Raw genomic sequence first — 13939 nt, 5'->3', positions numbered from 1 at the left:
AGTCCCGGCCAATATCGCCAGATGGACAATATATGTGAATACCGCAGAGAAAAGAGGCTAAACAAACAGCAAACATCCTCATCCACCCTGGAAGTAATAAGGCGAGATAAAGCCCTCCTCCCCCTTCAAACACGGGTCACATGGGAAGCTGCAGAGCCAGCTACTGTAAAGCTGCACACCAAAAACAAACAACCAGACACCCCAATTAGTTTGTAGAAATAGCTTGGACGGGCCCAATTACATTCACAAGCACACAGTGTTCAGCACTTTGTACATAACACCAAGAATAACACAGGGATAAAGGCTTATCATTTCATTTTAGTAAGCCATCGTGGGGTCGCCTACTGTAAGTCATCAAGGAAGTATCGCTTGATGACAAATTCCCAAGCTAGAAATAAGTGTTAACTATCACAATCCTCTGTTCATAGGTTCCAGCGCTAAAGCAAACTTCCTGCACTTAATATGGATTAAGGGATACAACGCTCGCTGTATTAAGGGGATTTAAATAAACACAACCACAGATTGAGGGATATTCTGCAAAACATGCCATGCAGGTTCATGCCAAGCAAATCATATCCAGCAGAGGGAATCCAGGCCCTACACCAAGGAGTTGGCTGGCTGTTCTCCAGATGAACGCTGAGATGTTTCAGGGTGGACGTCCACAACGGCTTGGCAACACATCTCACCGTAGATTTAAGTATTAACTGACGCCCTTTCGTTCCTTGAAATGTGAAATTGTGTCATAAACGCCCCAAAGCAGTCTGTGGGGTTAAAGAAAAGTGAAATTACTTTTAATACGGTTGTTGTAATCTGCACATTTGAAGAGTATACATTTGATGTGTAGGGAACCAAATGATATCCTTTGTGTGACTGATCACACATTCAAATAGATGCAAGAGTCAAATCCTTTTCAAGTTTGACTGGAAAGCCACGCCGGGATGATCCGGCTCATATGGAAAGAGACAAACTTTTCAACACACTGCATGTGCGTCTCTTCTCCTCCGCCCGCTGCGTCCGTATCCCCTCTGTACGTTCTTCTCTAATCTGACTTTTTTTTTTTTTCCTAATTCTATTCGTCATATCACAGCATCATGTTCCGTTTGACATGATTATCTTATCTTTGAAATCACAGTCAAAATCATATCCATAACGTTAACTACAAGCCCTTCTCACAAGCAGCTGGTCTGTGTTCTGTCCTCTCAAGTGGACAAATCAAATGGACATATTGTAAAATATCAGATTTAATTGAATCGGAGCGCACGTTTTCCTTAAATTATTAGAATGCACGCGCTGCGCTCCAGCTGAGCTCCGGCTTTGGTTCGCCCCACCCACCCACCCACCCACCCACCCAAAGCTTCGCCTCAGTGATACAGTACACAGTTTATTTTCAGATAACGTTACATTAGAGACCACATTCATTTCGGACAAGATTGCCCACAAAATTAAAGGAGAATTGCAAACTTGACTGTGATTTTGAAATCGAACGTTCATTTCGATCGATTCACGGAATCGTGACATTCCTATGAACCGATCTTTGCGCTTCAGACTAAAACACAGAACGCATCGGTCTTGTCTCTTCTTTTCACTGCAACTCTGCGTCAAGATTTATGAGATCATGACTTTAAAAAGTAACAGCGGCAGTAAAATTCTATTACGAGATGATGCTTAAATTTTGCAATTGGTCCGCGGTTCACATGCGTGCCGAAACTTGGAGGGCGATTCGTACTGATCATGGATCATCTAAATTCTGTTACACCACTATCAAGATATCATCTGAAAATTTCGTTATTGTGATATTGTTAAATGATGTTTTTAAGGCTGAATTACAGTAAAGTTATTTAATTTTCTGAACTTCAAAGACTGTTCTGCCATTTCCAATCCATACCTCTACCTGTTCGGTGGTTACACTATCCACAGTACTAATGATCCTTTTTCTGTCAGGAAAGCACCAATAGTCAACCTCCAAAATAGGTGGCCCTTAGTTTACTACAGTATTATATTATAATTGAGAACGCGAAAAAAGAGACGGCAGTGATAATGAATGGCACCGGGCAGTACCAAATGTACAGAACAGGCATCCTCCGACCTTTCACATTCAGGAAACATCCGATGAGGTTAAGTACAACCGAGTGGATCGGAACCCCAGGAAAAACACAATCTCCTGTATGTTACAGCATAATAAATGTCGGTGTACTGCGTCAGAACAGGGCTTACTACTCAGAGATAATGCGGTTCAAATTCCAACGGAGCTATCTCCACTCTGTACATACCATCTCCTCTGTATCATCAGGCTTTCCGGAAATGTGTGTGTGTGTGGGTGCTTGCGTGCTTGCGTGCGTGCGTGCGCATGCACATGCGCGTGTATTAGAAGAGAAAAGGGACGTCTCTATCGTGGTGCATACGCTGCTTGACCGTGGGGGACTTACATACAGACTTATACATTTTAATATGGAACTGATTCTTATTCATGAACTGCTCAGAGAGGTGTGGAATAACAGTATGTGACAGCTGTGACAGGACGAGGGGTCCTCGGCACAAAGAGAGAAGACCAGAGCTCTGATGGATCCATGACTTCAAGGTCTTGTGCGACTTCTCATATTTTTCGCTTTTTCGTCCCCCCACTTGACACGGATGAACGTTTGCTGGACTGGCTGATCCGTGCCGCCCCTGGGGACGTTTTGATCTGTTGACTTAAAAAAAAAGAAAAAGGGAAAAGGCCCTCCGGAGATATGAAGGACTCTGCCCATATAATCACAGTCCGTCGTCCCCTCTCGCTCCAGGTCAACAAGCTTTCAGCCCAGCTCACACACACGGGACATCTTGCGCTTGCAGATTGGGATTGGTCTTGGTACGGCCTACTCCGTCTCTCGAGGGGGGGGATGGGTGGGGAGGGCTGGAGTTCTGTTTCTACTTATTACCGGTCATGGTCTCCCTCTGACAAAACACCGGGGGAGGGCAGGGTGGAGACACCCATTGAGGGAGAGGCTGGAGGTCTAAATTAATCCCACATGTTCCCAGAAAAAAAAAAAAGAAGAAAAAAAAAAGTAAACTCTAGACGGCCTATAGAAGGACTGTGCTGCTGGTAAGAGTGTGTGTGTGTGTGTGTGTGTGTGTGTGTGTGTGTGTGTGTGTGTGTGTGTGTGTGTGTGTGTGCACGCACGTATATAGGGGTAGTGTTTTGTGGGGTGGGGTCGGTCAGAGGAGCCGGGCAGTCTCTGAAAAAGCACCTACCTCCCTTTTCCCGCGCTTTCCACCCACACACTGCTCTGCACCGAGTACAGATGGATCCATTTAGCTGGGCTATGGCATCACAAGGCCCAATTTAAATTTATTTGGCAGGGACCCGAGCACTAAAAAGTCACCACTTCAGAAAAAAGCCCAAAATAGACACACGGCAAGTTTGGGTTTAAGGCTCCACACCATGGATCTAAAGGATAGCATCTAAGGATACTCTCTGAATAGTTCCTCCCTGTTTTTTAAGGGAGCATTTCATTTGTCCTTTCCAATAGACGATATGATATGCGACCCACAATAAAGTTCAAGATGTTCCGTGGATCCTTAGTAAATCACACTTATTTTAAAGCAGTAATCTCTAAAGCTGCAAAGATTAAGTCAAATATACCAAGAAGTGTCTTTCATTCTTTTGTCAAGCTTGAAAAATGCACGTTAACTAAGCTTTGGCGAAACCACAGATGGATACAGAATGGACACTGAGGCTTATGAGGTCAGAGGTCAGTATTCAGGTGATAGATTCAACATCAGGTACAACCACCGTCTGGGTGATAAGGCGTAAGCCACAAGCCACATCACAAGTTGCCCGCCATTCAGATATTCTGGTTGATAACTGTTTTCAATGTGGGGTAGCGTCTCGGAGAAGCTTCCAGGAGGCAGAACCAGATCTGTCAGAGTAATCTCAGCCGCGTCGTCAGTCCAGTGACTGATTGTACCGGGGACTGGAATGAGATTAGATGACCTGATTAGATTATGATTAGTGCCCTTTACTCAATACCAAGCCATGCAGAGAAGCAAGGCGGCGTTGTCTGTCTTCATCACCGTGGACCACGAACTGGAGAAGAGGCAGGAGAGCCGATAGAGGCCAAGAGGCAAAGGCGGTTTTACCATAAGGCATGGGTAGGCAATTGCTCGGGGCCTCGCGAACTGGGGGGCCTCGTCAATTTGTGTGGATTATTATTTTTCATAAATCACTCCAGCAATCAGTGCTGTGCATCACTTATACCTGATGAGTAGAATGCAGGGGATACGTCCCCCTCAATACACACACACACACACACACACACACACACACACACACACACACACACACACACACACACACACACACACACACACACACACACACACACACACACACACACACACACACACACACACACAGCTTTAAATTCTATTATATTTAGAATTTTCACCTGGTGCCTACATTTTGTGTTTTCCTTTCCATAAATAAAGACATTTCCACCATAAATTGAATTGATAAAGAAAATGCACAAATTGTTGCATAAATATTTACCAGAATGCACAAAATGAAGTGTTTGACACTCAAAATTTCCCAGACCCCCTACTTAATGTGTCCCCCCCCCAATGTTCACACAAAACCTGCACCACTGCATGATTGCATTAAGCGAGGTGGAGAAGAGGCCTCAAATAGGTTTTTCCTAGGGCTTCCAAATCAATAAGACTGCCCCTGGGAAGAGGGAGTTGCCACCTCTTGTTGTTTGTCCGGAAACTGGTCGCAGGTGGACCAAATCACAACTGGAAGCCACAATTCCAATTCCGTCTTAGAATGCAGATTCACAAAGAACTGATTTTCAAATAATGCAGAATGCTGTTATTAACATGGTGTTTGATTACGTCCATGCATGGCTCAAAATTATTATTTGGAGGAACCTGGCCTACAGCTCAACAGGCATTGGCCAGTCAGGGGGCGAGGGCTTGTTAAGTATGGCTGCTCCCCTGTCATGGCCAACAGGCTTGGATACGCCATGTGTTTGTCCAACAGTGTACGTGTCCACATCCTGGACGTATGGACCATATGTAATGGGCCACATCCAAATCACTTCAAGACCACAGGGAGAGATTAACGTTCTGCTAGCAACCATAAAAAAAAAAAAAAAAAATCAGACACACAAAGCTCCCAGTTTGAGTCACCGCTTTGTGATTTCAGTTTGTCCAGTTCCACCTTCTGCAGGACAACGACTTAGTCACACTCAAAGTCACAAGGCGTAAAAAACCCTACTCCTCCTACTAAATCTAAAGCTAGTCTTTCCTCAAGGTGATCGATCAGACCATGGGCTCTGAGAATGTCATTGCAATGTAGCCTAAATTAAAGCCGTCATGCCTTGATGTAAGGGGATGTCGATCGTTAGGCAATTTAAACTAGACAGGTGGTTTACAGAGAATTTAACATGTCATGAGCAACAGTGCAAAGAACAACAATGTTCATGTTTTCTGCATTAAGTGTTATCCGTGCCCCTTATTTCACAGGTTCAATCTGGATCCTAGTCCTTCTGGCCTGGGTGGAGGAAGTAGATCTTCCCAGACTACTTTAAGCCGTTGCCGGTTAGATTATCTGCGTTGATCCTCTATGTGACGAGAAGACATGATCCCTGCCTTATCCACCCCGGCTGAGTGGCTTCTGGAGAGCGCCACGCTCCAAAATAATGTTATCTCGCCAGCGCTTATTCATTACGGCTGTGTGTGAGCAGACCGAGTTCAGGAGGATCATTAGTAAACCTCGCTTCCAATCCTAGATAGGAGGATAGGAGCCATCCGCGGTCGGAAAGGAACCGCCACTGCTGTTTGGACAGAATTCAAATGTGTCTAACTTTAGTTTTGGATATTGATACCGCCGCCCAATTAGGCGTAACGATGGGTGCTGGATGAGTCTTCTTCCCACATTGTTAAATCAAATCAACATCCCTTCAATGATCACTGCAGATTTTAAACGCAGCTGGTAACACCATGGCGGCTTAACTGCATCGACACATCCAAAATAACCCCAAAGACATTGAACAAATCCGGCTACACTCACATCAATCATGGTATATTAAATGGAGTGTCTCCCTGCCATATCAGCCACAAATAAGTCAGATGAGACGAGACAATTAAAATGCAATGAGAACAACTCATTAGATGCCAATTACGACACACGCGGCCTCGTGGCTCCCGAAACATCTCGCAGGAGAGGGGTGAACCGACACTGAAGGACTCTTAATACGGAGCAGCAAAGAGGCATTAACTTTAAGGACCTGCAAGATGACAACATCAGCAGTTCAGCCGAAGCAACCACGCTCGGTTGTGGATCCGATCAATAACAACATGTTTGATTATGCCTCGGCTGATGTGGCTACAGGGGTTTATAACACTGCGGTGAATAAGACAGCTCCCAGTTCCAACACCAGAACAACCAGGTGTGACTTTAAACTCTATCCCCATATCTAAGACATCAGAAAAAGAACAGATTATGACTCTGAGCAGAACAAACAGGAAAGTGCTCTGTGCGCAAACAATGGCTTTCGGGGGGGAATCTGAATCGAGTCCAATCGAGTGCATCCAGTGAAAGGGAGGAAACAGATGCCGAAGGCGAAGATTAGATTCCTGTCAATCCCCCGCTCCCATGCAAAGTTCTCCCGGGCGGCGTGGAGATATTCTGCCTCAAAACAACAGCGGCAGCCTGTCAAAACTGAACTGAACTGCTCCGTTAGCCGGTGGAAGGCGCGTGAGCTTTGGATGTGTTTGGGGTTTTATAGAGCCGGCTCCATGGTGGAAATAACATTATGACGGGTACAACCATGACCGACATCTTAATTTACCGTCGGGTGTGAAGAGCTGTAGTCCTGCTGGGTCGATATAAATAATTCCCTAATAATGTGTTCTAATTCTATCGCTCAGGGGAACACAAACTGTCAGGCGTCAGTAAGCCAGGCACCGTGACACCACCGGGCCGTGCTTGTGCCAGCGCTGGCCAAGAGACTGCTTCTCCACGGCCCATATGACACCTAAAAGAGCTGCCAGCAACAGAAAGGCCGTTTAGACACTGTGACCAAAATAGAAAAAAAGAAATAACTTTTTCCACTTTGGTCCTGGATAGATCGAGCTAGATCGGTACTGAATCCACCTCCGACGATGAATATTCAAGTAATGCGTTCAAGGCAAGCATGAATAATATGACCTTTGCCCTCTTTAGCATTGGCTGCAGGTTACGTTAGCGATCTACGGATGCAAGGCTTTTTCGAACGCTTGCCACTCTGGACGAAGAAACAACAATGCACGGAGCGGCTGGCGGATCAGAATGTGTTCGCGTGGCCTAGATGGGGTCCTGCAGTTTCCCAGCGGGATGTTGCATTATAAACAGCTCAATCCTCTTTGCCCTTTTTGTGTGGGTTTTACTGGGAAATCAAATTGTAATACAGTTAAGATTTAATCCCCCAGCCTCCACTCCTACCCATCTGCTGGGACAAGACTCCCCCCACCCCTTGAGTATTGGGGGGGGGTTACGGATCTCAGATGCAATAGTGAATTATTCGTCCGTGCTACATCAAACACATAACCATCAAAGGCAGGTCGTTTGAATGTAAAGCTGCCGACCAGGGTGTGTTGGGGCTTGTTTCCAACACCGATTTGCAAGCTTTTTCACATCAAGGACCCTCAATTTAACACAGAATAGGCCATGGACCCCCATTTCATGAGATGATTTGGTCTCTGGAAAATTTTAGTCATACAATGATGATTTAGTCCTAACTTCCACACCTGTCTGTACTACAGTAAGGGAAAGAATTCACTATTGTACATTCTCTAATAATCTTGACACCAGGGGTGAAATTTAACTATTAATTAGGTTGCGGAGGGGGCCTCATGGGCCCTTTGGAAGGACCCCCGGCGGTGTGCGGACCCCATGTTGAGAAACACTGGTTTTAAGGAGGCAAAAAAATACATCCTACCTTGGCAGGAGAGGGACCTCATGTTCCAAGTCTAAATGGAAGACAACCTGCAGCCATATATATATAGGTCTAGTTATATGTCAATATATGAAGTTTTACTGCTGATATTAGAAGAAAAAAAGAACAGTTCTGTAACTGTGTCTCCCGTAGGCATGTGAAATTCCATAAATCTGTTTTGGTTATTCTCTCCAAAAGCCTCGATCCAGCACATGTTCATTGTTTTGCAGTGCATCAAAGTCTATGCGATTGACAGGTTGAAACGCGCACGTTCTGGGAAAAAAAAAAAAAAAAAAAAAAAAGACGAGGAGGAAGACACACACACACACACACACACACACACACACACACACACACACACACACACACACACACACACACACACTCAGCAAACTTACGTGAAAACGAAGAATAAAGTAGTGGATCCCACGAGAAGTGTGGCAGCTGTGGACACCGGGATGTATTTGGTGGGTTTAAATCTCTTTCCAGTGCTGTTGGGCATTCTGTAATTTCCACATTCCTCACTTATTTGTTCCAGTGGGAGACGCGCGTAAACATCCGATGGACACCGTGCGGACTACAGGAGGAGCGGTCAGGGGGTTCTTCTGCACGGATCCCGGGGTAAGGGGAGGCGGCGAGCAGCACGGCTTGGAATCGAAATCCCACCCTTTGCGATCCAGGCTCCAGCCCCACTGGCGGCGAGGGGAGCTCACTGGCCCGCTCGGAAGGTGGAGCCTCGACCCGCTGGTTGTACAGGATTTCTTTTTAAAAAAAATTTTTTTTATTATTATTATTATTTTCAATTCAAAGACACATTTGGGATATTCCACGTCTCCCCTTTTCTTATTTTTTTTTTTAAACATTATTTTTTTTTTCACATGAACATAAAACAATTAATTAATAAATAAATAATTATGATTGTTATTATAATTATTAATAATAATAATAATAATAATAACAATAATAACAACAACAACAACAATAAAAATAATTAATAAAAAAACGTGCAGTGGTTAGGAGTACTTCACATCTTTAAATTATATAGAAAAAAATAAAAACTAGAAAATGCCTGGAGACATAAGAGTGTGCTGGCCCTGGTGTGTATGTGAGTATTTATTCGTTTTATTTCAGGGGCACATGTAGTGAATTCCATGCATTTTTGGGGTTTTTCCTGATTTAATTTTGTACCACGTGATCGAAAAACCGCTCAGTTTGGTGGTTATTCCTCTATCTCTATTCAACACATTAGCAGTGTTAAAAAAAAAATGCTAAAATGATTTGTTTTATATGCAAACGTACATTTGGTGAATTCCGCTTCTTCTTATTTTGTACATTAAAATGTTCCCACGTGCACTCATCCACTTCACCTTTGAGTCTCTGATGCTGCGTTCACGTCAAACTCGGAAACCGGCCATTCCGATTGAGTGCTCCGCTTTCCCGGGGTGAAGGTGGCTTCGTTCGTCGGCTGCTGGGAAAACAACGGACGCCCGCCGCGCACAAGGACGCCTGTCATCTCGGACGCCAGCGATCCGCCGCGTGATCCCGGTTTAAATTCTCATTCCTTTACACCCGGTTGGCGTCCCCGGGGCTCAACCCCTCCGCTGGAATGCAGCGCGAGTCCGTGCCAACCGGCGTGGGACACGCGCGCCCTCTGCTGGGAGGTCGACAGCGTGTTTCGCGAGCCCCGATAGTCAACTGTTTTGACCCAACCGCGACGCCGTACCGTCCTTCCATGCGCGCCCTGCCTCGGAAGCAGCCAGGGTTAGCGGTCCCCAGCAGCCATCCCATAACTGTCTCCCTGCGGGATTACGTTCAGCCGCCGCTTAGAGATCCCGAGTCGACGTTATTCCCGTCGGCCGGAGACGCGCTTCACGGCCACCGAATTACGAACTGGGACAACAGGCTTCTGCACACCCATGCGTTGTCGTGCGTCACAGCTAGTTAACGTAGACAACCGGCTAGCCTGCTAACATTAGCATGTCGTACAGGAAGAGCCTCAGGTTGATATGCGGGATCGCCGGGGGGTCCACCGCTCTGGTGTTAGCGGCGGCCGCTGCCGAATCGCGGGGGTATTTCGGTGAGAAGGAAGGCGAACCGGTCGGTGTCTGGGGGAGGTTCGGCGTCCTCCAAGCGGCGCAGCCGGCGTGGAGCACAGCGGGACACACGCCGGCACCGTCCGGACACACCTGGGACTTCAACTGGGATAAGTACGAGCCCTCACGACTTAACGGTAGAGACTCGAATGAGCGAATGAATGGAGGTCGTTCTGGTGATCGTGTGTACTACGAAATGAACGGTCATACATGAGTCCCAGTGACAGGACAAGCCTCTTATCTGACCACCTGTCCTCTTCCCCCGTGCACAGGAGGGATCCTTCCTCCTTCTCCAATGGGAGGAAGAAGGAGACCGCGGCGGAAGACCCCTCCTCTGAGCAGGACAACGGGAAACCCAAGGCGACAAGGAACGTCCTGCTCATCAGACACTCCCAGTACAACCTCAGCGGAAACGGGGACAAGGAGAGGATTCTCACCCCCTTAGGTGGCGTATACCAAAGAACAGCGCTCGGTGTACATGACTAAACCTTGTTGACAACTGGGCTTATTGCCAAGAACAAAATCTTGTGTTGTTGCTGTCTGGAAGTTCCTGGGCCACCTGGGGATTTACAGTCTTACTGACAGGAGGTCAGGCGGCACGCATTTCCCTGTCACACAATTCTTCCTGTTTCTGGTGTTTAAACCTGATATGCCTGATCCGTCTCTAGGGCGAGAGCAGGCTGAATTGACGGGCCAGCGGCTAGCCGCCCTGGGACTGAAATACGACGTTTTGATCCACTCCACCATGGCCAGGGCCACAGAGACCGCAAACATTATCAGCAAGTACCTTCCAGGTCAGTGGACATTGGTCAACAAACAATCCCGGCTGTGTATCTTAAGGCTTCATTCATGGACAGTGACTGGGGACATTTCCGAGTGCGGCAGTGGATTATACTCTAACATCTACAGCGACTGGGAGAACATTTAGGTCATTTTCTTGTATCTGACTTGGAGAAGCAGGGTCATAGTATTCTTATTGCACATTAAATTAAAATGCATAATTGTTGCCGAGCAACAATGACGCCAACCCAAAACTTTACAATCCGATCAGGAAATTCAAGATGGAGGAAATTAAACTCATAGAATGTTGAACTGAGCGTGGTTGGGATTCTTTAGTTTGACTCTGCTTTTTCCTCCTCCCCCACCACCACAGTAGGGGTGGAGCTGGTGAGCTGCGACCTGCTGAGAGAGGGCGCGCCCATCGAGCCCGTCCCCCCCGTGACGCACTGGAAGCCCGATGCTGTGGTGAGAGAACGAGCTCAGAGCGGTCTGGTCCCATATGTCTTGTTCCTCTCATACTCAAGCCAAGTTTGACTTTTTGCTTGTGTGCAGTCTGCGCAAAAAGCCTGTTTCACAACCCTGAGAAAGCAGCAGTCTGCCAATACATCACTGCCACGGGAATGGCTCAAATGAATAGTTTATTTCTGAAAACACTATAAATCTGTTTTGGCGAAGAAAAAAAATATATAAAAAATTCTTGCCTTAAATTTAGCTTCCAAGATAAGTCCGTGCAATTTTTGAAATAAAACTTCATGCATTCCCTGGGCGGTGCGGAGTAGAGAATGTATTGGCTCTGTCACACCGTCGATGATGTGGGGCCGTCTTTAAATGGAAGCCCGCTCCGTACTGATGTGGCAGCTGTCAACCTCTGTGCCATCCTCCAGCAGTACCACGAGGACGGAGCTCGGATCGAGGCCGCCTTCCGCCGCTACATCCACCGCGCCGACCCCAAGCAGAAGGAAGACAGCTATGAGATCATCGTCTGTCATGCCAATGTCATCCGCTATTTTGTCTGCAGGTGTGTGTCGCCACCAGCTCCACGAGTGTTCCCAAATCTTTCTAGCTTTTTTTGTGCTTCTTAAATAGCAAAACTGACGTCACTCATTTTGTCAAAAAGAGTTTTACGGTCAAGTTTGCACTTGCTTGTGTGACTGTGGCGCAAGTAAACAAGGTAGCTTCATGTAGCTGAAGCGCACTGCTTAATGGTTTATTCCACCGTTCTACATTCCTGCTTTATCATTTCATTCAGTGCTATCGAGCAACTCTGGTTTAATGTCTTGGCCTGGATATTACCTGCTTCCAAATTCTTTTAACATTAAAGCATAGGTTGGCAGTTTTTCTACCCAGGCCTGATTAAAATGTTCCCACGTTTGTTCTCATAATTCATAACTGTTCATAACAACTTCGCTGAACGTGTTACTATTGAGAAACTTATCACTCTACTGCAGCTTCTCACTGTGCTTAAATGCAGTCCAATGGGGAACATGTTTAAACCTTAAAAAAAAAACATTAACTCTACTTTTTTTTTTTTTTTTTTTTAACGAGAAGCCCACAAGAATATAACCTGACTGAACCAGATTTTTACCAGATTTGCCATAAATCAGCTCTTTTGGCTCCATTTGCACATAACAGCCTAGAAACAGGAAGTAGCACCACTTCCTACTGTAGCCAACATTACACTTTGGATGTGCTGCAGCAATCACAAAAAGTAGTACAGGTACACCAGCTCTCTGACCAGTCTCTATTGTACCTCAAAGCCACGGAGTTCAAACATCTTTTTCTATTTCCTGAAGGATTAAAATACCGCGGCGTCTAAGCGTCAAGCAACTCATCGTGCATCACCCTTTATATGCTGTATACACTGTATACATTTCATTGCGCATCACTGTTCTCAGTTGCATTCTCGTTCCTGCAATCTATCAGTATTCACCACACTAGCATTCGCAATCTCCAAGACCGAAATAACGGCGGGTCCTCGCTTATAAACCAGTTTGCTTGATGAGCTGGTGGTAGGAACAGAACTCGGTCTTTAAGTGAGGAGTACCTGTAGTTAATAACTTTTGCTGAAGGCATGTTCTAAAAAAATAATGTTTCTTACGCTTGACTGCATTTAAGCACAGTGAGAAGAGATAGCAGAATGGTAAGCTACTCCGTAGTGAAGAATTCAACAAGTTTGTTCTGGGAGTTATAAATGAGGAGAACCAGCATTTTAATGTGGTGCGGGTTGAAAAATAGCCAACTTATCTTAACACAATACAATGAAATGCAACATTTATGTACGGTTACGCAAACAAATCTGTAGCAGGCGTGAGATTCACTTTTTGTTTTTTTCTGTTGGGTGAAGTGCATGGACACTCTAACGAGTGTTTCTTGTTGCCGTGTGCCAGGGCTCTCCAGTTCCCCCCGGAGGGCTGGCTGCGCATGGGGCTCAACAACGGCAGCATCACCTGGCTCACCATCCGCCCCAGCGGCAGGGTGGCTCTCAGATCTCTGGGAGACTCAGGATTCATGCCCGTCGACAAGCTCACAAGGACCTGATGAGACCCCCACCCCTACCTCAAACACACACACACACGTGGCACAAGGATCCACTCAGATGCCTTGTCAGGGGCAACTCATTTACTCCTCAAGTGTCTTGAAATGTAACTGTGTTTTTTGTAAATTAACTAACTACCGTTGTGCAGCAAGATACTAACTCTGTAGTGTTTTGTCGTGATCACTCTTGTGCCATAGTCTGCCAGTACAAGGGAGTGAACACCGATGGAGCTTCTCGCTGATGCTCCTAACGCGTCAAAGCTTCTCTTGAATGTAAACGAAAAGACACTGATTATTATTTTTTTTAACCCCAAAAATTAATAAAATTGTGCTTGGTTTCTACAGTTGTCGTTTAAAGCACATTCTGCTTGACCTTTTCATACATATATTCCGGTGCCCTGAAGGCGGGGTTAGAAAAGTATCAGTTTTGTATTGTGTAGTACGCAATAAATGAGTTATGAAAGCTTCGCTTGTTGCCGTTCCTCTAACGCTGATTTATTCGATCGAGAGAAGCTACGGTTTGGACACATCGGCGTCAAGGTAGGAGTAAAGTTTTATTGATCAGTCGAAAGCAAA

The 13939-nt window shown here is 45.9% G+C and overlaps 2 protein-coding genes across 6 annotated transcripts in view; one reads left to right on the top strand and one right to left on the bottom strand.

Annotated features, from left to right (window-relative positions):
- Positions 1 to 8555, bottom strand: part of zdhhc8b (zDHHC palmitoyltransferase 8b) — a 63129-nt gene extending 54574 nt beyond the window's left edge. The window contains exon 1 of one of the 2 annotated variants that reach the window (XM_080003619.1): positions 8354 to 8555. In XM_080003619.1, the coding sequence (XP_079859745.1) occupies positions 8354 to 8457 (104 nt within the window). In that variant the 5' untranslated portion in view covers positions 8458 to 8555. Of the gene's footprint in view, positions 1 to 7958; positions 8071 to 8353 lie in introns of those variants that run through there. The other variant, XM_080003620.1, reaches the window with a different exon arrangement.
- A 1141-nt stretch (positions 8556 to 9696) lies between these two features.
- On the top strand, positions 9697 to 13820 carry pgam5 (PGAM family member 5, serine/threonine protein phosphatase, mitochondrial). Of its 4 annotated transcripts, none has more exons than XM_080003792.1 (6): positions 9697 to 10162; positions 10321 to 10493; positions 10717 to 10842; positions 11205 to 11293; positions 11716 to 11846; positions 13216 to 13820. In XM_080003792.1, exons 1-6 carry the CDS (start codon positions 9933 to 9935, stop codon positions 13364 to 13366), a joined length of 900 nt encoding a protein of 299 aa, XP_079859918.1. In that variant the 5' UTR covers positions 9697 to 9932; the 3' UTR covers positions 13367 to 13820. The 4 variants fall into 4 exon arrangements, with proteins under 4 accessions (XP_079859918.1, XP_079859916.1, XP_079859917.1 ...); XM_080003790.1 differs by having other exon boundaries at positions 11713 to 11846; XM_080003791.1 differs by having other exon boundaries at positions 11202 to 11293.
- The last annotated feature ends 119 nt before the right edge of the window (positions 13821 to 13939 follow it).

This window comes from Zeus faber (genome assembly GCF_960531495.2).
Source record: "Zeus faber genome assembly, chromosome: 7".
NCBI lineage: Eukaryota > Metazoa > Chordata > Actinopteri > Zeiformes > Zeidae > Zeus > Zeus faber.
The sequence above is the reverse complement of the archived record's forward strand: the minus strand, read 5'-3'. Positions and strand labels throughout refer to the sequence as shown.